At 45.8% G+C, this 24,687-nt stretch overlaps 1 protein-coding gene across 1 annotated transcript in view; it reads right to left on the reverse strand.

Annotated features, from left to right (window-relative positions):
• Positions 1–216: 216 nt before the first annotated feature.
• The window catches only part of NCKAP1 (NCK associated protein 1), a 906,912-nt gene continuing 882,441 nt past the window's right edge, over positions 217–24,687 (reverse strand). The window contains exons 30-31 of the mRNA XM_069225777.1: positions 23,795–23,884; positions 217–1,133 (exon numbers count right to left, since the gene is read on the reverse strand). Of these exons, the coding sequence (XP_069081878.1) occupies positions 1,017–1,133; positions 23,795–23,884 (207 nt within the window). The 3' untranslated portion in view covers positions 217–1,016. The remainder of the gene's footprint in view (positions 1,134–23,794; positions 23,885–24,687) is intronic.

The following is a 24,687-nucleotide window of genomic DNA, read 5'->3' on the forward strand; positions in this document are numbered from 1 at the left end:
CACCTCAGAATCCAGACAGTATGGCGTGGCAAAACACTTTCTACACGTCTGAGCACTGCCCAAGTAACATAGATCAGAGCCCCCTAGTATGAAAGCTGCTCCATGAAATTATTGAATACACTAATATCCTTGCCAAATAATATGCATATATACACAGGGAAAAACATTTTGTAATGGAACAGTATTTTGCAATATATTCAATATGAAACTCTGCAATTGTTTGGTACTGTGTTTATTGTAGGTTATGAAAGGAATAATAGCATTTCAACATTTTAAAACATATAAAAAGTTTTTAAGGATAACGATTTATCAACAATGTATATATGTGTAAGAATGGATTCATACCATACAGTCGGATGCAACAGTAGTGTCTGTGCCAAGCAAGGAATATGGAAGTTATTCTATAAAAGTATAATATGCTTTATACAAACACTTGTTTAAGAACATTAAGAAGGGCCACAGCCCCTCCCATCAAGTCTATACAGTCTTGCAACACTGTAAAATGTTACACAATCTTTATAGTGTTTAGAAGAATCTTTTGGCATAAAGAAATTTTATAAATGGTGCAGGTACTCCCTAAAACAAACACACCTCTCTTTTCCCATAGGAATAACAGGTATAGATTAAAAGTCTACCTATGTGAAATAATTTACATACAGATGAAAGCTAGAACACTGTCTAAAATAATTACTTAATACATTTCCTGTTGGAAATAAATGACTAGTACTTTTGCATAATTCATTTTCAAAAAACAGAGCTGAAGTAATGTTTTTATCTTTCAAATGCAAATACAGTTGGAAAAAAGAAAATATCTTTGTTAATGTGCAGTTCAAATCAACTATTAATTCATAATAAAAAGTAGATAGAAACAGCTGATCAAAAATACAATATTAGGAAGAAAATATTACTTTTCTTAATTCACAAAAACAATCGTCAAGCCATAAAGTAAAATAGCTTTGTGTTTTTAGGGGAATCTGAGCCACCATGAATTTCTGATATCTGAGGTGTCAAGTGTGTTACGCAGAGGATGTGACACTTTGCTTGTAGACTGCATGATATGCATTCCTCAGTAAGACATAGGGGAAACATGACTCCAAAAGGTCCATTGTTAAGAAGGGAGACTCCTGAACAATCTGAAAAAAAAAACCAGAAAAATGTGAATAGGTTTCTGCTCGAGTGCACTTTCGTAGGTAAATTGTATAATTTCAGACTATTTGATTGCAAAAGTCTGCAAAATTGTTGAATAATTATTAATTTGCTTTTAAAAACTGATTTTAATCAGAAATGAATACAAGAGACTGAAACGTTCTGAAATGCATATGAGTAAAGTGATATCAATGTTTTTCTGCTGAAGTAACTCTAAGTCATTACTCGTCTGTAAAGTAAACACACTGACCCATGACTCAAGCAGAAACAAAAAAATTAAAGAGGTCTACAAAGACATTTAATTTCATATCTAATACAAGTTACAGTACGGGAAGGACATTTAGCTTCCTGCAGTAATAATGATACAAATAACAATGCAGATAAACGATTAATTGAAAAAACAAGCTCATTTGGATTACTTCGTTAGAACTGGGGTGGCTCCTCCGTTAGAGCGGAGGAGCGTCCTCCCCCTGCCTGCAGCAGAAGCTGCTAAACTTTCACGAGGGGATAATAAACTATGTTAATTATCCCCTTGTTGTGAAAGGGGCAGGGCATCTGGGGCGAGGATCTGTGAGGGGAAGTGCTCAACACTCCCCCTCACTGCGCACGTATGTTTGGCTGGCTCGGGCTGGCCAAACACACATGCGCGGTAGACTCTCTCCAGCCCGGCAACTGAGAAAGCCTGCAAAGGCTCCCAGTCTGCCTGGGAGCACCCAGCCAGGGCGCTCCCAGCCAATCCTGATGCTGCTTTGAGCACTGTCAGGATTGGCCACAGGGCAGGCTGGGAGCCTATGCGTGCGTGCAGCCAGCAGGCAAGAGGAGCACGGCGCGGGACTGCGCCGAAATGTTAGGTGTTTTTTTTTTTTTATTAAATTAAATTACATTTTAGGTGTAACCCCCAGTTAGAACTGCACTGAAACATATTACAAAATACAAAGTTAGAATCTGCAGTATGTGGTAGGATCGAAGTCTATGTGCACGTTAATACTAACATAGTCTTTATGAGAACCATTCATGTAATTTCTACATGGTTTGAATCTTCTTAAATTAAAGTTATTAAAATAACTGCTTTGCTCTGAATCCATTAGTTAGGTTGCAGGTCTCAGATCGATACACATGCACTGACTTACATTAAAAGACTATGAAGGCATGTTTGTTGTGAAACAGATGTCAACAGATACTCAATGAAAATCTCAACACACTACATTCTGGCTGGGAATAAAACAATTTTGTGCATTAAACATTATGCAGCCTTATTTAGTGACAGGTGGTTGACCCCAGTGCATTTTTCACCCTTGTAAGTTCACACCTGAAGAGGATGTTTTTCCATGTGATTACTAGAAAGGAAAATGTTACTTATACTGTAGATTCACATGCTGTACATTCTCTCTGGCCATTTAGTGTTGGGCTCCAATATGTGCAATTAGTTTTTCTTTGAAGTAGTACTTCAAGCCACAAATTATAGTGAGTGGCTCCTTTTAGGAGTGGTAATGTTTATGGGGGTTGGCTCCATTGCTAGATAGGTTTCCCACAGTGGGGGTGAGGATGGAAATGGAGCCTAGAAGTTAAAGAAGATGGCCATGCAAATAAATGTATCAAAAAAATGTAAAGGAAAACATCTGCAACAACCGAAGGCTGGCAGGGAGGAGGGTGGACTCGTTAATCTGCAGCACTACAAGCCATGGACAGATGCTTACAGGGCAACATTTTCCGTTTGTGGCATGTGTAGCTGTTGATCATGGGTACTCGCAAACATTTTCCTAGGGGCCAAAAAGTTTGGTCTGTGACGTGCCTGGGGGCCGCATTGATGTCAGGGCAGTGGCGGTCGGGTGGGGTAGCTGGGGGGATTGGTGGCAAGGTAGGTGTAAGAGAAGCAAATTATATAAATCTAGTGGCTGAAAAAAACAATAGGAAACCAGAAAACCTGGAATTAATCCCGGCTTACCAACTTTTCCAAATTGTGTGATCCTAGGCAATTGTTTAGTCTCACTTTCCCTCCTTTTTCTACGTCATCACATTTAAGATGACCTCAAAATACATGATTCATGGTGTGCGCTGCACAAAACCTGCTTCTACGTTTGATTTATTAAACTATAATGTTGTTAATGTATGATAGGAACCCAGGCCACCCATAAAGTGCACATACCAAGTGGCTTGCCTCTTTAATTTACTATTGATGGTGTTCTCAGGGTAGGGGAAAGAATTTATGTTTCCAAATTTATGTTTGAAAACTATCACTTTTAAATGAATACATCTCAAAGCACTGATAAAATAAATTGTACTAAGGCAAAACATTTCTGAATGTTAACTAAATACACTTTTTGAATTTTGAAGAGACTGTCTTAGTTTTACACTTGTGCTGCAAGATGTCTTTAAAAATGAAGGCGTTTCAAAAGTTAAGTGCAGGAGTCCCTAGTTACTTCATTTCTTTAACACCAAATAAGTTTGAAATAAATGATTGTGTGTCTATTTAATATTTTTATTGTTAGTGCGGAGTCGAGCAAACAGCTGCCCAGTGCTCCTGTTGCCCAAGGGGCCGCATGTAAAGGTCAGAGGGGCCGCATGAGGCCCGCAGGCCGTACTTTGAGTATCCATGCTGTAGATACACATGCTGCGCATAGACTGTAAAGCAGTTCTCCCACAAGAGGTGGTAATTTAGAGGATGTTGCAGAGGACTGAAAAAATGTATGCAGTACAGTTGGGCCTACTTGAGTTTGCAGGCATGCTAGCACATCCACACAGTAGTGTATGGTGAACATATGTGGAGTGAACCAGGTAGCTGCCTTACAGATTTCAGCGACTGGGATGTTACCAAAAAAGCCATGAAGGCTACCTTTTTGCTTGTAGAATGTGGCCTAGGTGGAGCGGCGAGATATCTTTTGGCCTTGCTACTGTAGGTTTGAATGCACTTGACTAGACATCAAACTACCCCCACTTTTGAAATGGCACTACCTTTGTGTGGTTTAGGGCAGGCAACAAATAGCTGTTGCATTTTACAAAAGGGTTTTGTATCATCAATGTAGTACATTAGGGCCTTTGTTACATCTTGTGTAAATGGCTCTCTTTGCTACTGAGTCCGTTTTGGGAAGAACACCTGACCTCAATTGTTTGGTTGAAGTGTAAAGGAAATTTTCACTTGGGTTGAAATTCTGGGTTAGTCCTAAAAACGACTCCGTCAGTGTGAACTTGGAAAAAGAGGGCTTTCAGCGTGCGAGCTTGAAGCTCATTCACACGCGTGAGGGAAGTGATTGCGACTGGAAATGCTACGTTCCAAGAAAGGAATTGAAAAGGGCAAGAATGAAGGGGCTCAAAAGGAGGTTGTTGCTGTTCCACCACAACAGAGAGCGTTGGGTGCTGGCTCAAATCAACATTAGCTCTTCCTGGATACCCTCTGCTACTGACCAATGTGCTGCCAGGCACTCTTGAAGTGGACGCATATGTAATCAATCGTGTGGAACAATGGTGATGCAGGAAGCCATTATGCTGAGGAGGTGTATTAGTGTTCTGACTGTTAGGAGGTAGATTTTGCTGAAAAAGCGGCATTGAAAACTGGAAGGCCTGAACCTGTGGAGGGCTGGGATAAGCAATCACACTCACTGAACAGAGAATTGCCCCTAAAAAGGGCTGTATCTGAAGGGGTTGGAGGTGGGACTTGCCCACACTGATAGTGAAACCAAGGTTGTGTAAAAGATCTAAGATGATTTGGGTGTGGGTCAAGAACTGTTGTCTGCTCTCACTCTTTATCTGCCACTTGTTGAAGTATGGGAAGACATGGATGCCGTGCCACTGGTGATGAGCGGCTACCACTGTAAGGCATTTTGGAAAAAGAATTCTGGGGGCGGTAGCTACCCCTGAGGGCAGAACTGTAAACTGGAAGATCGGCCCACTTACTACAAACCTATAGGATTGACTCTGCGCAGGATGAATTGGAAAGTGAAAACAGGCGTTCAATAGGCTGAGGCTGCGCATGAAGTCACCTTGCTTTAACAGAGGAATTACGTCCTGGAGCGTAAACATATGGAAGAGCTCCAAGGGGATGCACTTGTTGAGGGGTCTGAGGGACCCATCTTTCTTGGGGACTAGAAAGTACTGGGAGCATATTCCTTTGCCGTTGGAGTGGCAGCACACGCTCTTGGGCTCCTATGAGTAAGAGTGTGTTAACTTCCTCTAGAAGGAGACACTGAAGTGCTGTAGGGAGGGAGTGTTTTGTGGGGAGGACATTTGGTGGTGGAGTAGTGAGCTCTAGGCAGTAACGCTGCTTTACAATGGAAAGGACTCACTGATCTGAGGTGATGATTTGTCAGCATTCGAGAAACCCCTGGAGTTGTCTAGCGAAAGATGTTATGCAGTCAGGGAGAGGCAGAGGGAGTCATTGTTTGGCAGGCACTAAAACTTTTGCTGCACCACATGTGCCCCTGTCTTTGGGTTTATTCTCTCTGTAGGCACCCATGGAGAAACCGCAGTAGGGTTACTGGTACTGCTGCTGGCTTTGATATGAGGTGGAACCCTCTGGGAAGGTGGCTTTGGCGCTGCCACAAAACTGGGACTTACAAAAGGACCTGCATGGCAGTGGGGACTGGAGATCCCCAATTGCCTTAGCCGTGTCCTTCTTGATCTTCTCTAGCATCTAATCAATCTGAGGCCCAAAGATGTGTTCCCCATCAAAGGCAGGTAGATCAGGTGCTGCTGGACCTCTGGCTTACTTAAAGCCAGAGAAACGGAGCGAGACATGACGGTGTATAAGAATGCTTTAATTATTACTCGGGCAACAATGTCCGCCGCACTTAGAGCACACCTAGTGATGCAGTAGGAAATTGTCTGACTCCATGCAACTAACTACTGTGCCAGCTACCTATACTGGCCCAGGAACCTTTATATCAGGTCCCCAATCTTATCCCACTGAGCCCTGTCATACCTGAAGAGTAAACTAAATGGAGATGCACCAGAAGGTGGCAGTTGAGTGGCCACCCTTTTCCCTGCTGCGTCAATCTTTTTGCTCTCTTTGTTGGGCAGCGGGACATCTCTGGTAACCTAGGCATTAGTTCATTTATGTGCAGTATGCACAACCACAACCAACATGTCTGGTGAGAGTTGACCTCCAATGTAATGTGGGTCAGCCCCTGAACCCTTGGAGTAATCACTCTGGCCTTCACAGGGTCTATAAAGGTGCCCTGGACAGTCTTTAACATGCCCTTGAACATGGGGAGGTACTGGGTAAAACTGTGGGTGTTTGAGAGCGTTCCAATGAGGAAATCACCCACCTCAGGAACGGTATGGAGATCCACCTTATGAAAGGTGGCTGCTCTATGGATAACTTTGTAGTAAGGGGGAGTGTCATCCAGAGGGGAGGGTTTTGCTGGGTACAGGTCTAGATCATTGTCATCTGGGGAAACCACGTCAACCATCCCATGGATCATCCTGGGGCTCCGGCTCGTAAAGGGTGTCATTAGGTTCTGCAGAACTGCCCTCCCGAGTGAGGGGGACTCCTCTGGTGGAGGTAGATAAGGAAGATGTAGAGGCAGTGGCAGGACAGAGGGGCAAGAGGGTAAAGGACCAGTGCCTCTATAATGATGCTTCTTGAGCTTTGGAGGTGGTGGAGACTTCAAAGTGAGTTGCTCCTCAACCTCAAAGGAAAGGTTCCTTTTGCAAGAAGGTCTCTTGCACCTCTGGGAGTGGTTTGGCAGAAATATTGCCTGTTTGTGGGTAGATAAACAGTCTTTACTGACTGGTATCCAATTCCTCCTGTAGGTACTGAAGAACTGGGAGGTCCTGTTCCTCACAGTCCACCTAGGAATGAGCTGTCGATTGTCAACAGGATGCCTAAGTCTGTTTTGGCTTCGAGGCAGGTCTTTAAACAGAGTACTTTTATGGCTCCACCAGCACTGAGGAGCACGATGGTGCTGAGAAGTTGGCACAACAGAGGGCAGGTTGGTGGGGGAGGGCTGTTTTGATGCCAGAGATGGAGATGGGGAAGGGGTGTCAGTTTGAAGCCTTAGGATGGCGTCTGCTGTGGCTGGGAGGCAGTGGTAGACCGGAAGGCTGATGGATGGATTGTGAACTTGACACCCGACCCCTGAAGGAGTGGTGGTCGACTGGTGTCGGGAACAATGTGAAATCATACACCTGGTTGCCGTTTTCTGATGCTGGCTGAGCGGGGACCACTGGTCTTCAGTCTCAGAGCACAAAAGAGAACTCAGCTCTGGACTGAAAGAGGCTGATTGATCGGCAGAAGGAGAGACATCTGCTTCCCCTTCAACATCCTCTTTGAAAATGTGTGCATCTTCATCCTGCCGCTGTGACATCATGTGTACACTCGGGTAGGAGAGCCTTAAACTTCCTCTATTTTGCACACACCCTTTAGAATGAGAATAAGGGTATGCAGGGAGGTCTAGAAACTCAGACAAAGGCAGAGTGACCGATGTGACATCTTGAAGTCAGCTGAAATATATAGGCTAGGAGAGAATGCTGGAACCACTGATTTCCATATTGGCATACATTGGATATATTTAATTATAGTATGGTTCCCAACTGAATAAATATATTAAGGGGATATCCAAAAACACTTAACACTGTACTGGACTGCCTATAACTATCCAGAGAACAGAATCTATAAAAGCTCCCAGGTGTGGTTGAATTCATCAAGGCAGCAGTGCCCTACCGGGGTGAGAAAAAACATTAATGATGATGTATGCCACCATCTGGTGGGTCGGGTGTTTTCTCCTAATATGTTTAATATTTCTGTAGAATTAGGTATTATACAAAGGCAGCAACTGGTTCCTTGGCTTTCACATCTTTTGGTGAAAATAAATTCTACAAATAAACCCCACAAACATCTAGTTTCTAATCTACCAGATAAGGAGAATGCAGAATTGACAAAGATTCGATGTATGCAGAGAGTATCGTACACTGCTTTTAGCATGTAGGAATTTTAACATTCTTTTTTGTGCAGGTAAACTAAGGAGGAATATGTTTGGTTTTATTTCTTGCTGTCAGTATACTGGTCTGATGTGCACCTTAAAAGTAAGCTTACCAGATGACGTCTAAATAGGATACAAACAAGCAACTTCAACTTTGCCGTCAGCTAAAAGATATGTCGGTAATGAATGGGGAAAGGAACCCCATGATTTATTCAGACATATATTTGATACTATAGCAATTACATAAGGAAGTGTTAAAGGAAGGGGATCTAGAAGGGCAAGTACCTAAACTGAAAAGGCCTTAATCAGTGAACTCAGTGACACAGTGTCCCTGGATCTGATCAAATGCTCTCCTGTAACAAAGTAAAAAACAGCTGACGTCACCCTTGCCTTGTTTAGTAGACTTATTTTGGTGACTTTATTGTGTCACAGTTGGAGAATCATCTAATGGTATCTAGCCATTACAATACTGGTAGACATAAAAACTGGTGGAACAGATTTATGTGAACTTTCTCAAAGCAAAAATACTTCAAGATGTTTGAGCGATTTAATGTACTAGAGAAGGTTATCTAATTGAATCATAGCTTTTCGTTTCATAATACATTACGAGAAAATTTATCCAATCTGGTTCTACTGAGTACAACTGGACCCTGGGATATCTGTAAATGTAAACAGCATCAGACCAAGATTAAGTGGTCCTTTTGCTGAGCAAGTCTCGTGGATATCAAACGTACGCCATGACTGTACTAGACTGAAATGATTGTGACACTGATGGAACACTGACATTAGAAGTCTCTGGGTGTAGGCAACATCTGGGATACTTACTGCCTGGTAGAAATATGAAGATGTCACTTAAGATGCAGTTAGTGGCACTAGGATGTCAACAGTCCTAACTAAAGTAACATATGGCCTGCATCCTTGAATTCTCCATTGACTGTTCATGTGTTTCTTGGAACTCACTATGAAGTATGTGTGGTGATGGTTTGATAGGGTCCTGACAAGGTGCCTCTCTTGCATCAGCTGTGCCCATTGAAGTTCAAGCTCCATATTGGCCAAAACATTATGATTAAGTTTAAGACACTTATCCAATGTTTCTATCTTCTCCTCTGCATGTTCTACCAAGACACCTTGTCCTTCAGCCCTCGGCAACAGAGAACAGACTGTTTCTTTCCCATGTTGTAATTTGGACTGCACCCTATTAATAAGTAGTTGATGAAAACATTATTTTACATGGACTAGCTGAAAACAGCTCAAGTTGAAAACTTTACTGTATTTAGCTTATTAATGTCTTGCATTATGTATTTCATAAGACTCACCTATGCCAAAGAAAATCCTCACTTTACAATACCTTAAAAAAGCAAAGTTGTGCTACACTCAACTATGAAGACACTGTACTCCTTCCTATAACACTCAAGGCAACTCTCTCTATGCCACTGCATGCAACTTTACTCTGCTCCTCTGTAATGCAGTGTACAAGCCACTCCACAAGGCACCACTCCACACTAAACTAATCTACTCTACAGTACGACACATCACTCCACAACACACTAATCCACTCTATGCCCCTACACTCTACAGCATTGTATAACACCACTCCACTCTATGACATGGCACTCCACGACATGGAACTCCACTCTATGAAACACCACTACACTGTAACACCACTCCCCGACACATCCACTCTATGATAGTTTACTCCACTCTGCAGCACTCCATTCAACAATACACTGAAACAACACTCTCCTCTACTGTACGACACTGCCCTCCAATACACTCTAAAACACTCTGTGGGTACTGCAATAGTGTCAAGATACTACTACAGTACTTTCACATTTGTAGAACAGCATTTCTTTGGCTTAGGGCTCTGTCAATTGTTGGAAACATGGAGTGCATAACTCTTATCCCCAATCAATTTGATTTCTTCCAAGGCAAAGGCTGTGATGCTTGGAAGAGTGAATATATTTTCTTCAGAAGACTCCTTGCAACTTTTCAACACCTGCAATGACTGAAGCTGATGATGATTCTGGGGTTTTGCAGCAGCAGGAAGAAGAGGTGCAGTTGCAGCAGGAGGAAGAGGAAATTCAGTGGGGGAAAAAACTGAAGGTGTCAATCGTGAGGGAATTTTTCTCATTGCCTGCTGGTGGGCAAAAGCTGCACTCCAAACTGGTAACCTGCAACCTCTGCAAGGAAGTAATTTCCTGTGGGAATGTGAAATATTACTCATTTGGTACCATGGGAATGAGGAACCACAAGCAGGCAAGTCATTTGAGAAGGTTGGCATGTGTGGGAATAAGGCATGAGAGGGAGTTGCAAGAGGCTGAAGCATCTTTAACACCTTCTGCAAAGTCAGCACCTCCTCCACCAACCACTTCATCTGTCCCTCCAGTAGCACCTTTGACTTCATCTGCTACCTCTGCTCTTCCAACACCACCCCATGCATCGGTCATTCAATCAGTTCCTGCTCCCGGTACCATGGTGTCAATCGATTGGTTGAGACAGAGTAGAGAAATTATAGAGAAGTATGGCAGTACTGCGACATACCGCCTCCTCTGCCATATTTTCATTGTTGTTGAAGAGTGGGATATGACCATACACCAGAAGCTGTTCACTGCTCTCCAGTGTCTTCCCCAACATCCTTAGCTTTTTTTTTTCTTTTTAAGTTTACTCCTGTCTAGACTTTTGTTAGGTCATTCTGACCTGAAGAAAAAAAAAACTCCAGAAAAAAAGCATAAAAAAAGAAGAGAAAAATATTCTTGTCAAAATTAACCAAATGTGTTAAAACAAATAGTTTGTACCAGTATTAACCATATTTTATTTAGTTATCAGAAACATACCATTGTAAGTAATATAGAGATAAGAATTACGGGTAAGTTAAGTTAAACATGTGCGTTAAGGTGGTAAGTTTATAATAGACTACTACAGTGATACCTAATTGTATTTAGAGTGGAGTACAGTGTCGAGTGGAATGTTGTGGAGTCTCGTCAAGTGGCACAGAGTGGAGGACAGTGTTGTAGAGTGGCGCAGAGCTAAGTGGCGTAGATTGTTGGTTGTAGAGTTTAGTGGGGTAGCATGACATAGTACAGAGTGGAGTGGTGAGGCATGGTGAAGAGTGGAGCAGTGTATCAGAGTAGCTTTGTGTGGGGTCTCTCAAAGCGGAGTGAAGTGGCAGAGTGGAGCGGCATGTTGAGTGGAGCGGCATAGAGTGGCATTGAGTACAGTGTCAGAGCAGCATACAATGGAGTAGAGTATTGTAGAGTAGAGTGGCAGAGTGGCGTCTGATCGAGTGAAGTGTTGTAGAGTGGAGTGGCATAGTGTTGTTCAGTGTGGTGGAGCGGGGTAGATTGTCTCTGTGTGGTGTACCTTCGAGTGGCATAGAGTTGAGTGTTGTTAAGTGGATTGGCATATAGCGTTGTGGCATAGAGTAGGGTGGCGCGTCAGAGTGGAGTGATGTGTCAGAGTGGAGTGGCATGGAGTGTCGTAGAGTGGAGTGGCGTGGGTTTGAGTGTAGTTTTGTGTCATGGAGTGGCAAGCCGTAGAGTGAAGTACAGTGCAGTGCCATGCAGAGTGGAGTAGTATCAAAGAGTGGAGTACAGTGTAGGGGCAGAGTGGAGTAAAATGTTGAGTGGAGTAAAATGTTGAGTGGAGTGGTGTGTCAGAGTGGAATTTTAGAGTGTCGTTTGTCATATATACATTTTAATGTTTAGATTTTAATAGGTACTGCTGTACTTTCTAGATAATTTTGTGATAGTATTACACTTTCTTTTGAAAGTACATCAATCAATAAAACTTTTCATCAACTCTACAGACTTTCCTAAACTGCCTAATTTATTCCTATGCATTTTAAAAACAGTAGTAAGCTATGTTCATGTAAGAACACAGAGTAAAAAGTGTGGTCTAAACACTATGGCTGCGTTTTCATTTTGCAAGGGCTTTGATTAACCACTAATATGGTTTCATCTTTGCTATGTATTGCTCTGTATCACAGCTCAATAAATAACTATGCTTTTGTCCCTTCTAACTTACTACACTTAGATCAAATAATAAAAAATAGCATTTCTATACAATACTCAACATCCGTGCAAAATTTGACCTAAATCCTTTCAGCCATTTTGCCGCTCTGTCTGTGGGCAAAGTATATGGAAAATGCATTGGAATCCCCTTGAAATGAGAAGAAATTAATATTTCTTGGAATCCTGCTAGAAATACAGAATGGCTACCAAAACTCAGTAATGCAATGATATAGATAGATAGACAGACACAGTGGCGTAGCGTGGGTTGTCAGCACCCGGGGCAAGGCAAGTAATTTGCGCACCCTAACCCGTGGATTTTAGCACTCGCGAGTGCAAGCGCGCCCTCCCCCCCCCCCCCCCCCCCCCCCCCCAGATGTTGCTCCCGGTGCGGCCGGCCCCCCCCTGCCCCCCCCCACACTACGCCACTGGACAGACAGCCAGATAGATAGATACATGGATATGGATATATACAGACATATGATTGAGTCAATCCTAATTTTCTGGAGGAGCCTGTCCACCTTTTTGCAGCAGATATCGACCAATGGAAATCTGTCCACCTCTGTGCAGCAGCTATCTAAAGGCAAATGTTACTTACCAGTAGACATCAGTTTGTGGCATGCAGTGCTGTAGATTCACATGCGTGCATTATCCTGCGATCTAGTGTTGGACTCTTGAGTGTTGTAACTAGTTTTTCTTCGAGTCATAGGATCGAGTGGCTCCTCCTTCTCGGTGATACTGCGCCTGGGCATCGAGTCCTTTGTTAGACTGTTTCCCCGCAGGCGGGTAAAAGGGTATAGTATGGTATACAGAAGTATGGAAAGAAGCATGTCCATGCAAATATAAGTAACTATATACATCTATATACAAGTACAAAGCAACAGCCACAAGTTTTCCAGGGAGGGCGCATGTGAATCTACAGCACTATGTGCCACAAACAGATGTCTACTGGTAAGTAACAAAGCAGTCCCTTGCAGTGGTCAATCTGTGGGAGTGGCAGTTGTCTGAAAAAGTGATCTTAGGACAGCTTGTCCCACACATTGGCTTGTTGACGAGCCTGTACATCTACACAGTAGTGTTTTGTAAATTTATGTGGTGTAGACCAGGTAGCTGCTCTGCAAATGTCAGCTAATGGAATATTTCCTAAACATGCCATAGTGGCACCCTTTTTCCTTGTGGGTTGCGCTTCAGGAGAAAGTGATAATTGTTTTTTTGCTTTAGCATAACATATTTGTATACATTTTACAATCCATCTTGCAATGCTGCTTTTTTGCAACAGGATTACCCTTATGTGGTAGTGGAAAAGCTACAAAAAGCTGCTTTGTTTTCCTGAATTCTTTTGTCCTGTCAATTTAATACATTAATGTTTTTTTAACATCTAATGTGTGTAGTGCCCTTTCTGCCACAGAAGTCTGGTTGTGGGGGAAAAAAACAGCAATTCAATAGTTTGATTAATATGAAATTGTGAGACCCTAGATACGGCTGAATCTCCAAATCAACCGTATCTAGGGGCTATACTCAACACACAATTAGAGTTGTAAGCACTGAAGTAGTTAGTCCCAGACTTTTCAGTTCTGAAGTCTTGGATGCTTTTGTTTGGACCAAAGTAATAGAGGTCGATTGTGAAGACCCAGGTACAGTCTTTCCAGATTTTGGAGCCAAGCCAGAGGGCGGGGCAGCCGAAGCAAGTTTGCGAGATCTATCATGGCACGAGGGCCTGGGGACCTCTTTTGTGAGTTTCTTTCACTGTCTTTAGAGGCTGGGGAAAGGGAGTTTTTTTTTTATTCACATCTTCGGCTCTTGAAAGTCTGAGTCTGAGTCTTGGACAGAGAATGCCCCTTTCTGCTCCAGCTCTTCTCATGTGTGTTCTTCACTGAAAATATTTAGGGTACTGTCTTGCGATGAGTGCGCCATTTCCAGCCTGCGAGCTCTTCGGTCCCGAAGTGTTTTGTCGGATATAAACAATCAACACACGTCGCAAGTGGCTTTGTTGTGATCAGGGGAAAGGCAGAGGTTAGGTGATCTGTGTGTGGAAACTTGGCGTTGCACCGTGGACAAAATCTAAACGGCGTCAATTCCATTAGGGTCTCATAACTTTCTAACCACGTGGAGATAGGCCCGGGGCCAGGCGAAGCCTGTCCCGAAAGTACACAGTTTAGATTTGACCGGACTCTATCAAGTTTAAGATGCAGAAAACGCGATCGAATACAATACCGTTGATGGAATGTAAAGATGGAAAATTATTTTCAAACAGATTAGAGTGAAACATGTCCAAACCTGACGGCAGAGAAAAAAAACTATCTAACAAAGGGCTCGATGCGTATTGTGCAGAAGGAGGAGATACTTGATCCCATGACTCGAAAACACTTCTAAAAAAAAAACAAGTTACAACACTCCGAGCCCAACACTAGATGGCAGGATAAAGCACATCATGCATATCTACAGCCACATATACCATCGGACAGGTTGTCCCCCCCATTGGCAGAGCGAAAGAATCACAGCACCTTTGAAAGAGTTTGGTTATTTGATCTCATTAACTGGGGAGGGTGGTGCCTAATAAGGAACCACCAGGTGAGTACATCGCCCTGTGCACCAAACACAGTGATTTAAAAACGATTGCATGGGAAACCTAATCTCTGGTTATCAGACCCAATGTTAATCTTTCTGTGTAGTTCTAGACATGTTGAACAAGTTATTTACCTTAGGTAATGCATTATCTGGTAGAGGCTCTATCTAGATGCAGAATCCCAGCCTTAGAATTTTCAGGCATCAGCTTGAAATCCTGAACTTTTTGCTGAGCAATACCCCTGTGAGGCGTCAGCTGGCTCTGTTCGGCTTCGCATGTCGTCGTCGTTGGAGCCGTCTAAGACGCCAGGATCACCTATAAAGGCACCACCCAGGCGCACATACTTCAGTTACTTTTCTACAAACTTCCACAGAAGCGCAGAGCCACGGAAGAAACTGACAAGGTTTGGCTGTGGCAGAACTAGGGCCATGAAAGGGACAACCCTCAAGGGGAGGCATGGGTGGGTGTAAGGAATCTGCAGCTAGATTGAGTCTGTATCAGATCATGCGCTACTAAACTGTAGGAAGCTGGCCTGGTGTGTGGTGGGTACCTATGGTACTTACACCCGGTCCAGATATCCCCTCTTAGTGTAGTGTTGGCAGTGTCTAGAAGCCAGGCTCTCTAGAGGTATCTGTGGATGAGCAGCCAAGGCTTATCTAGGAGACATGCAAAGCTCATGCAATACCACTGTAGTCACACAGCACATACACACATGAAAGGAAAAACTCAGTTGTACAAAAATAAAGATACTTTATTTTTGGAACAAATCACCACAAAATACTAGACAGGTACCCACCCTTGGGAGGTAAGTAATACACTAAATATATAGACTAGTTACCAGAAACAGGCATAGAAAAAAAAGGTTAGAAAACTGTGCAAATAGCAATAACCAATAGTGACCCTAGGGGGAGCACAAACCATATACTAAAAGTTACCAAGGTAAGTAAAATGTGTCGAGGAGAGCTGGGAGTACTAGAAAACCAGAGAGGTAAGTAACGCAGTACCCCGCCACCCGAACAACCAGGAATGCAAGAATAAAACACTGGATTTTTCCCAAACCAACCAAAAGGAGGAAAAGAAGAAAAATAGACACCCAGATAAGCCTGCAAGAAAAGCAGCGGTGGATTCCTGAAGAAAGAAGACCCGTGGAGAGAGGGGACCAAGTCCAAGTGTCACAGTGGCGTCCAGGAGTAGGAGCTACTACCCACCCAGCTGTGGATGCAGGAGTTGGTCGACGGTGATAAAGAACAGGTCAGCACTGCAGCCCTGGAGCCAGAGTAGAGTTCCTGATGGATGCAGATGGAGTCCCATGCTGGAAGAAAGATTGCAGACGGGTGTTGGTGCAGGATTTCCACCAACAAGCCTTGGCAAATGCAAACTTACAGTTAGTGTAAAAGAGGTGCTGCTACGGACCAACAAGACCCAGGAGGACTCAACCCAGGAGGGGGAGTCACAGGGGACCCTAAGTGTCGCAGAGTCCACAGGAGCACAAGCAGCATCTACAGGAGTCCCACAGGACAGGGACACAGGAGTTGCAGAAGAATCCAACATAGCACTACAAAAGAGGATCCCACGCCGCAGGAGAACCACGCAGGAGGCTGTGCTTTGCAGGATGGAGTGCTGGGGGCAGGAGCTACACGTCGCCTGAAGATCCCTTGGAGGAGATGCAAACAAGCCTTGGCAGCTACAAGAGACGCAGTACACTGGGTACTGTCCTGCGTGGGAAGGCAAAGGCTTACCACCACCAAAGCTGGACAGAGTCAGAGAGGACCAAGAGGACTACTCCGGCCCACCACCGTGATGCAGGATCCACGCAGTTCGGCAGGACAGTGGATACACGCAGCCGGTCGTCGCTTGTGGTAGGTGCCTGTGGTTGCAGGGGAGTGACTCCTTTACTCCAAGGGCGATTCCTTCTTCTTCTTGTGCAGGCAGAAGAGTTGCAGTCTTCCGAGGATGCACAGCCCTGGAAATGTTGCAAAGCAAAGACGTGGAAACAAAGCTGCAGAAGAGTTCTCATTGCAGCAGCATTTGTCGTTTCCTGGAGGTTCCAGTGGCCAGAAGTCAAAGCAGAGGTTGCAGAGAAGTCCTGCTGGAATCTTGTAAGCCGAATCTGAGGACCCACCCAAGAGAGAGAGAGACTCTAAATAGCCCTGAAAAGGGGATTGGTCACCTAAAAAGGTAAGGACCTATCAGGTGGGGGCTCTGACGTCACCTGCCTGTGCTGGCCACTCAGATGCTCCCAGAGTTCCCTGCTAACCTTGGAAACAAGATGGCAAAACCCAGGGACCCTCTTGGAGGCGCTCTGGGCCTCACCCAAATTGTCCAGTTTCGCGTCAGAGCAGGTACTGGATATCCCTGAACTGGCCTGGACTGGTTTATGCACAGAGGGCACCAAATGTGCCCTTCAAAGCAAACCAGTTGTTTGGGGAGGCTACCCCTCCCAAGCCAGTCACACCTGTTTCCAAAGGGAGAGGGTGTTACCTCCCTCTCCCAATGGAAATCCTTTGTTGTGCCTTACTGGGCTTGATCAGATCAAGCAGGAGGAGGGCAGAAACCTGTCTGAAAGGTGGCAGCAGCTGGGCTGCCCGGAAAACTCAGTAAGACTGATGGTAGCAATGCTGTGGGTCCTCTAAGGAGCCCCCAGTGTGCATGGAATCATACTTCCAGTACAATGCCAATTTTGGGTTAAATACTGGGTTACCAGTATGCAGTGACAACATTTAGATGAGAGAGAGCATAAGCACTGGGGTCCTGATTAGCAGGATCCCAGTGACACAGTCAAACACACTGACATCAGGCAGCAATTGGGGTTAACATGCCAAAAAGAGGGTACTTTACTACAATCCTGCAGGACCAGCGACCTCTACAAACCCTCAGAGGACTGCCTGCCCAGCAGAGGCCCAAGAACGCCTGAAGACAGTGGCCGTGTCCAGAAGATATCTTCCAAAAGGACTCCAGAACTGCCCCAGATCAGCAAAGCCTTGTCCACTCTGCACCCTATGTCCATGGCCCAAGTCCAGGTGGCCCACCGGTCCAGAGAAGGTCCCCAGGGGATTCCGACCTTGAGTCCACCCTGGATTGACCCCTCCAAGCCAACATGACGACAACTGCAGCCTGAATCCAGAGGACCTCCCTGACTGGATCGGACAAAAATTCCAGACGCCCAAAGGTACCCCTGCATCTGCAGCTCCCTGACCTTGGGGAATCTGACCGATGGTCCAGCAGTGTCCAGAGGGCACCTCTTCTTCCTGTCCAACCGTTGGTTTTCTGGAACCGACCCCCAAGGACCCAGCCTGCAGCATCTTTGTGACCCCGGGGTTCCCCCATTGAAATCATTGGGGTCCTGGCACTGTGTTTGCACCCTGCACCCCGCTGCCCTTGTGCCGCTGAGGGTGTGTGTTTGGTGCTGACCTGTGGCCCCCCAGTGCTGACCTAAACCCCCCCCAGGCCTGCATGTCTCCTGAAACCGCAGGTACTTACCTGAAATCTGTTTTCTCCCGAGTGTCCCCAGTCCTCAGAGGATTCTACTGAAAAGCCACCTTTGCACCCTGTCTGCTCTCTGTTGCTGGTGGTGCACTTTTGAGGTCAACTTGAACTTTGACCTCTGGACATCCTAACCCCTGAAGACTGGGATCGTAAGTCAAGCACTTACCTGTTAACTGTGCTAACACTTTTCCTCCCCTAGGACTGCATTGGTTCCTATGAGAAATTGCACTGTCAACTTTTAAAATTGACAAGTGTTACTTACTTGTAAACTGCTTTAGCTGCAAAACCTAAATGCTAGCCGGATTGCCTGTAGCCCCAGTAGATTGATATGGAGTCCAGATTCTGCCAGAGACCAGAGTCTCCTGATCACCACCTCTCCCAGACTGAAGCCCCATCCCAGAAGTGACACATCTGTCACTACTGTGAGATCTGGTTGGGGAAGGGAGAGTAGTCGGACTCTGACCCAATCACAGTTCTTTACCCACTACTGCAAGTCTTTCGCAGTTCCCTCCGAGAACTGGATAATGTTGGAGAGATCCCCCTGGTGCTGATCCCACTGGAACTTCAGGTCCCACTGCAGAGCCCACATATGCCATCTGGCATGTTTTACTAACAGGATAGGGGGCCATGAGGCCCAGCAGCCTCAGAGTCTGTCTCACTGAAATCCAGGACATAACCTGTATATCCTGGACTCGCTGCTTGGGAGGAAAACCCAAAACTGCACTGTGTCCAGAACATCTCCATTGAAAGGGAGCATTTGAGAGGGAGTCAGGTGTGACTCTGGCATGTTTATAGGGAACCCCAGCAAATGCAGGAGGTTCGCCATAGTCTGGAGGTGGGAGACGACAGCCTGAGGCAAAGGAGCCTTCAACAGCCAGTCACTGAGGTAGGGAAACCTGCGCTGATGAGCTGCGACCACCGCCATCACCTTGGAGAACACCCGAGGGGCACTGGTAAGGCCGAAGGGTAACACGGTAAACTGAAAGTGCTAGTGGCCCACCTTGAACTGCAAGTAACGCCTGTAAGTAGACATGATGGGGATGTGGAAGTACGCATCCTGCAAATCCAACGCTATCATACAGTCTCCTTAGCCTAGGGCAGACAAAACCAGAGCTAGAGTGAGCATTTTGAATTTCTCCTTTTTGAGGAAGAAATTAACGTCCCGCAAACCCAGAATAGGGAGAAGACCCTTGTTCTTTTTGGATATCAGAAAGTAGCGGGAATAACAACCACTACCTACTTCTGATATCGGGATCCTTTCTATGGCTCCCTTGGCCAAGAGATCTTCTATGGCTCCCTTGGCCAAGAGATCCGTAACTTCCCTGTGGAGTAAAACCAAATGATCCTCCATCAGCCGTTCTTTTGAGAGAGGCATTGGAGGAGGGAAAGACTGGAAGGGGAGGGAGTAGTCCCCTTCTGTATGATCTGCAAGACCCATTTGTCCGATGCCATGGACCGCCAGTGACAGAGATGATGACTTATCCTCCTTCCAACTGGACAAGTATGGTCTTGCAGAATCACACTAGGAGAGTTGGGTGTTGTGGAGGTTAGGGGTTGGGTGGCAGACGACTTCTGACCAAACCCTCTGGGTTTGAAGGCACCACAGCCGCATCCCCGCACAAACTGTTGACTTGGCGCAGGATGGTGGCTGGCTTCTGGGTGATGTGGTGCCACATCCCTTCCATAGCCACAAAAGGGACGGCAAACAGATGGTTGGTGAGAGGTCTCAGAGAGGCCCAGGGACTTGGCCATAGCCTGGGAGTCCTTAAAGCGCTCCAACGCAGAGTCTGCCTTTTCAACGAATAGGCTTGAGCCATCAAAGGGCATGTCCATAAGGTTTGTCTGGACATCTTCCAGAAAAGCCAGATGTACGTAGCCAGGCATGGCACCAAAGGGCCACCGTTGACAAAATCGCTCTGCCCAGCGAATCAGTCATGTCTAAGCCACACTGTATGGTGAACTTTGCCTCAGCTCTCCATCCTTCACTGCTTGGGAGAGAATGGCCCGTGCGTCCTCCGGGACCTGGGGCAGCACTTGCGCCACGATATCTCACAGAGTGTGGGAAAAACAGCCCAATAAGCATGAGGTGTTCAGTGACCTCAATGCCAGGCTGTTGAAAGAAAACATCTTCTTCCCAAGCTGATCCAGCCTCCTGGATTCCCTATCCGGGGGTGCGGAAGGGAAGGCACCATGGGAAGTGGAGGCTTGGACTACCAAGCTCTCAAGGGTAGGCTGCTGGGTGAGGAAACTAGGGTCACCGGGAGTCGGGCGATGGCAGTGGCCAGATGTCCTATTTACAGGAGCCCCCGTGCTGGGTATGGTCCAGGTCCCCAGCAGGACATTAGTGAGGGTTTCATTAAAGGGCAACATTTGTTCAGATGAGGAAGCCCCTGGCTGAAACACCTCCGTCAGGAGGTTAGACCTGACTTGTATCGAGGGAAGTTTGAGGTCCAGGATCTCTGCTGCCCTTTGTACCACGATAGCGTTGGACACCCCCTCCTCTGTAGCCACAATAGGGGGAGAGATCAAGCCAGAATCTGGAGAGGTGTCCAGTATACTGGCCTCTCCTAGTTCCTCAAACCATTCCATAGGCTCCATCTGGGTTTCTAAAGGGTCCAGAGACCTCTCCCATTCCTCTACAGTGCTTGGCTGGTGTAGTAAAAGCTCAGGCAATGATCTGACACCTGTGAGGCATTCAGGGCTGGAATTGACGCTGTGCAATGCCGTTCTCGCTCCAGATCATCAGAGATCAAAATGGGGGGGGGGGGGATCACCACCAGTGGACGTCAATGTCTCCAGGAGCATCGACTTCGGGAACAGCACTGGAGAATGTTGACTGTATGCAACCAGTGCCATTCAGGATCCAGAATTGCATCCCTGAGGCCCAGCTGAGGTTGAAGCTGCCAGCGTGGAATCTAATGGGGCCTCCTGTGACCCTACGGAGCCCGAAGGCTCTCCAATGGGGCCAGCCCGCTCAAACATGAGGTGCATGGCTTGTAAAATTCCTTCAACTGAGCAGGGGTCGCTCCGGTTCCCGGAAAGTGGGTGAGGCTCGGAGTTGGCTTTGGCAACGTTTCCGTGGAAAAAATCCTGGAACGTTGACATTCCTGACTTGCAACATCGGCCACTGGGTGAGGTGAAGTCAAAGTCCGTTTGGATGACGACTTCTTCTTGTGCCTCTTCCCCGAGTGCCCGGAAGACCTTCAGTCAGCCGAAGAGGATTTGGGGCTCCGGAAGAGGTCAAGCAACATTCTCAATGCCACGCCTGCCGATGTCGATTGCCGGGCCGTAAGGAGCTTCAGGAACCACTCCCTCAAAGCTTTCGGGCCCGTGGCCCGGCAGTCCCAGCACAACTTCGAGTCATGGTCGCACTCGAGACACGAGAGGCATACTAGATGGGGTATGTCACTAAATGGGGCGATGACCGGCATCACACAGGTTTAATCCCATCTTACTCGATCACATCCTCGCAAATACAAAAAAACTTTGACAAAAAGTAAAAAAAAAGCTGTCAAAAAAGAGAGAGGGCTAGCTCTATCCCGGATCTGCCCTTAACTGGCATGGAAGGAAAAGAATGGACACACGTGACTGGGTTGTGCCTTTATAGGTGACCGTGATGTCATAGATGGCTCTAACACCACGCAAAGCCCAACAGAACCACCCGACGGCGCACAGATGTATTGCTAAGCAAAAAGTTCTGTATTCCAAGCTGATGCCTGGAAATTATAAGGTAAGGAATTTGCAGCTAGAAGTCTCTATCAGATAGTGTTTGTTTAAAGTACAATTGGTTAATTCCAAGTAGATGGTGTTATAACCTGGCTAATATAAATGTAAGTAAAGGGATTTCCTTGTGTGAAAATGAAAAAAACACCTGATCCAGCCTTCCTTTGATGGAGAGAAGGAAGGCGTTCAATGCCAAACAAATCAACCCCAGCCCCAGAAGTTTGATGTGGAGCTGGGACTCTGCTGGAGACCCGAGACCTCTGATAATCTTCTCTCCCAGGTGACCACCTCAACGCTATACATTGGTCACCACTGTCTGCTTCGGGTGAGAAAGGGGGAGGATTCATGAGGTACCACAGTAGATCTTGTGCAGTCCCCTCAGGTATCTGGACCAGGTTGGAGAGATTACCCTGAAGCTGCTCCCACTGGGATTTCAGGATCCACTGCGAAGCCTGCATATGCTATCAGTCATGCTTCACCAGCAGGATGCAGGAGGCCATAAGATCCAACAGCCTCAGAGTAAGTCTCAACAAAATCCAGGATAGAGGCTGGAATTTCAGAATCATAGCCTGAATAACCAGGACTTGAGGCTCTGGTGCATTAGGCGTGGAGTTGCACTGTGTCAGAATGGCTCAGATAAAAGGGTATGCCTGAAAGGGGGGGGTGGGGGGTGGGGGGGGATTACGCGAGTTCAGCATGTTGATAGTTCCATTTAGAATCAATATTTTTATGATCCTTTTCACAAGAAAACAGTTCAGCACTAGGCACTACTGCCTTTTCAAAAGACTTATCACCCCGATTCTTTTCCTCCTGAAGTAGCCGTAAGAGCCTTCAGCATGATGTTTCAAGAAATGGATATACTTGCGCAGAGCTTAAATATGTTACCTCAGTTCTTATACACTGGGTTCAATAGGCACCAGAGCCGATTCATCTGCCTGTGATTTTGAGTTGGATTGCCCTGAAAAGTCGAATATCCGAGGCTGGTGTTTTTTTTTTTTTTTTTCAGAGCATGTGTGGCACATTACTTGAAGTATGAGATGCTGTCTAGGGTATTAGTTCCTCCCCACCCCTCAGCCCTCACACACACACAATCAATACCTAACTTTGACCATCGTGAGGCTGTAGTGGCTAACGGGTAACTCAATGTTCCACCATTTCACAGGGTACACCAGCAATTTTGTGAGGTATGTCTGAAGTATGCCGTCTGTTTTTGGGGTGGACTTTCTTTTCCCTCCATAGGTGGATCTCTTGGGTGGTGGGGGATAAAAGCACCCACCACACCTTCACAGTCCCCCAGTCTCTCACAATACTCCTGGTCCAGCTCTTAGCACCTACTGAGACAAAGTATTTACCACAGACATACTTTCCTGGGACCATAGGCTCACCTGGATCTGTTCATGATGCTGTGGGGCTAGCGGGTAACCCTTGTTTCCCTTTTTCTTTTTTTAGAAGGGTACACCTTCAGTTTCTGTGAGGGATATCTGAGGAATACTACATCTCTGTGTGCTGAACCTTCCTTTTTTTTTCCAAAGGGGAATCTGTTGGGTGAGGGGAGGGCCCCCACTACACCTTCCCAGTCCTTAGGCCCTCACTCCTCCCCTGGTCCAAATCTATGCACTACTGAGACAAAGTCTATAGCTCCTAAAATACCAATGAAGGAGGCCAAAGTGTGCAGTCCTCATATGTCTTTTAGTAAAGATACTTTTAATGAGGCAGGCCAGTTACACACCGATGGTGGGAAGATGTCCTTGCCAGGCCGCACCCAAATCCGCTCCCATTAAGAATCATTACGTGGTAACCCTACTCTGCCACCAATGGTCAACCAGCCCAACTAGTCTGAAAAGAAACCTGTGTCAACAACGGATATATGATTCCAAATACAAATACAGGAAATCAAAATTGATAGTTGACATGTTGATGTTCATTTTACAACACAGAAACAAACCTACCATGTCAAGAAGTAGATACACAGACTCTCGGTTCCTTGTCGTCGTTTTATCTGTTTCCTGGCCAATTTTCAGTAAACTTGAGGATGCGAGCTGAAGAAAAAAAAAAAGAAAAAGTGTTTGTCCTCGCCATTTCCTTTATAAAAATAAATAAATAAATATATATACTGAAAATGTCACTTACCCAGTGTACATCTGTTCGTGGCATCAGTCGCAGTAGATTCGCATGTTCTGCAATAGCTCGCCATCTGGTGTTGGGCCGGAGTGTTACAAGTTGTTTTTCTTCGAAGAAGTCTTTCGAGTCACGGGACCGAGTGACTCCTCCTTTTGTCTCCATTGCGCATGGGCGTCGACTCCATCTTCGATTGTTTTTCCCCGCAGAGGGTGAGGTAGGAGTTGAATTGTAGTAATAGTGCCCATGCAATGGAGTGACTAAGTATGCACCTATTTAAGGTTGAGATGATACATATAGAAATAATTGAAGGTAACTTCCAAACTGCTACAGGCTCCCGGGGAGGCGGGTGGGCACATGCGAATCTACTGCGACTGATGCCACGAACAGATGTACACTGGGTAAGTGACATTTTCAGTTCGATGGCATCTGTCGCTGTAGATACGCATGTTCTGCATAGACTAGTAAGCAGTTATTTCCCCAAAAGCGGTGGATCAGCCTGTAGGAGTGGAAGTAGTCTGAAATAATGTCCTTAATACGGCTTGACCTACTGTGGCTTGTTGTGCGGATAACACGTCTACACAGTAGTGCTTGGTGAATGTGTGAGGCGTAGACCATGTGGCTGCCTTACATATTTCTTGCATTGGGATGTTTCCTAGAAAGGCCATGGTAGCACCTTTCTTTCTGGTTGAGTGTGCCCTTGGTGTAATGGGCAGCTGTCGTT

Source organism: Pleurodeles waltl, chromosome 3_1 (genome assembly GCF_031143425.1).
Source record: "Pleurodeles waltl isolate 20211129_DDA chromosome 3_1, aPleWal1.hap1.20221129, whole genome shotgun sequence".
Taxonomy (NCBI): Eukaryota; Metazoa; Chordata; class Amphibia; order Caudata; family Salamandridae; genus Pleurodeles; species Pleurodeles waltl.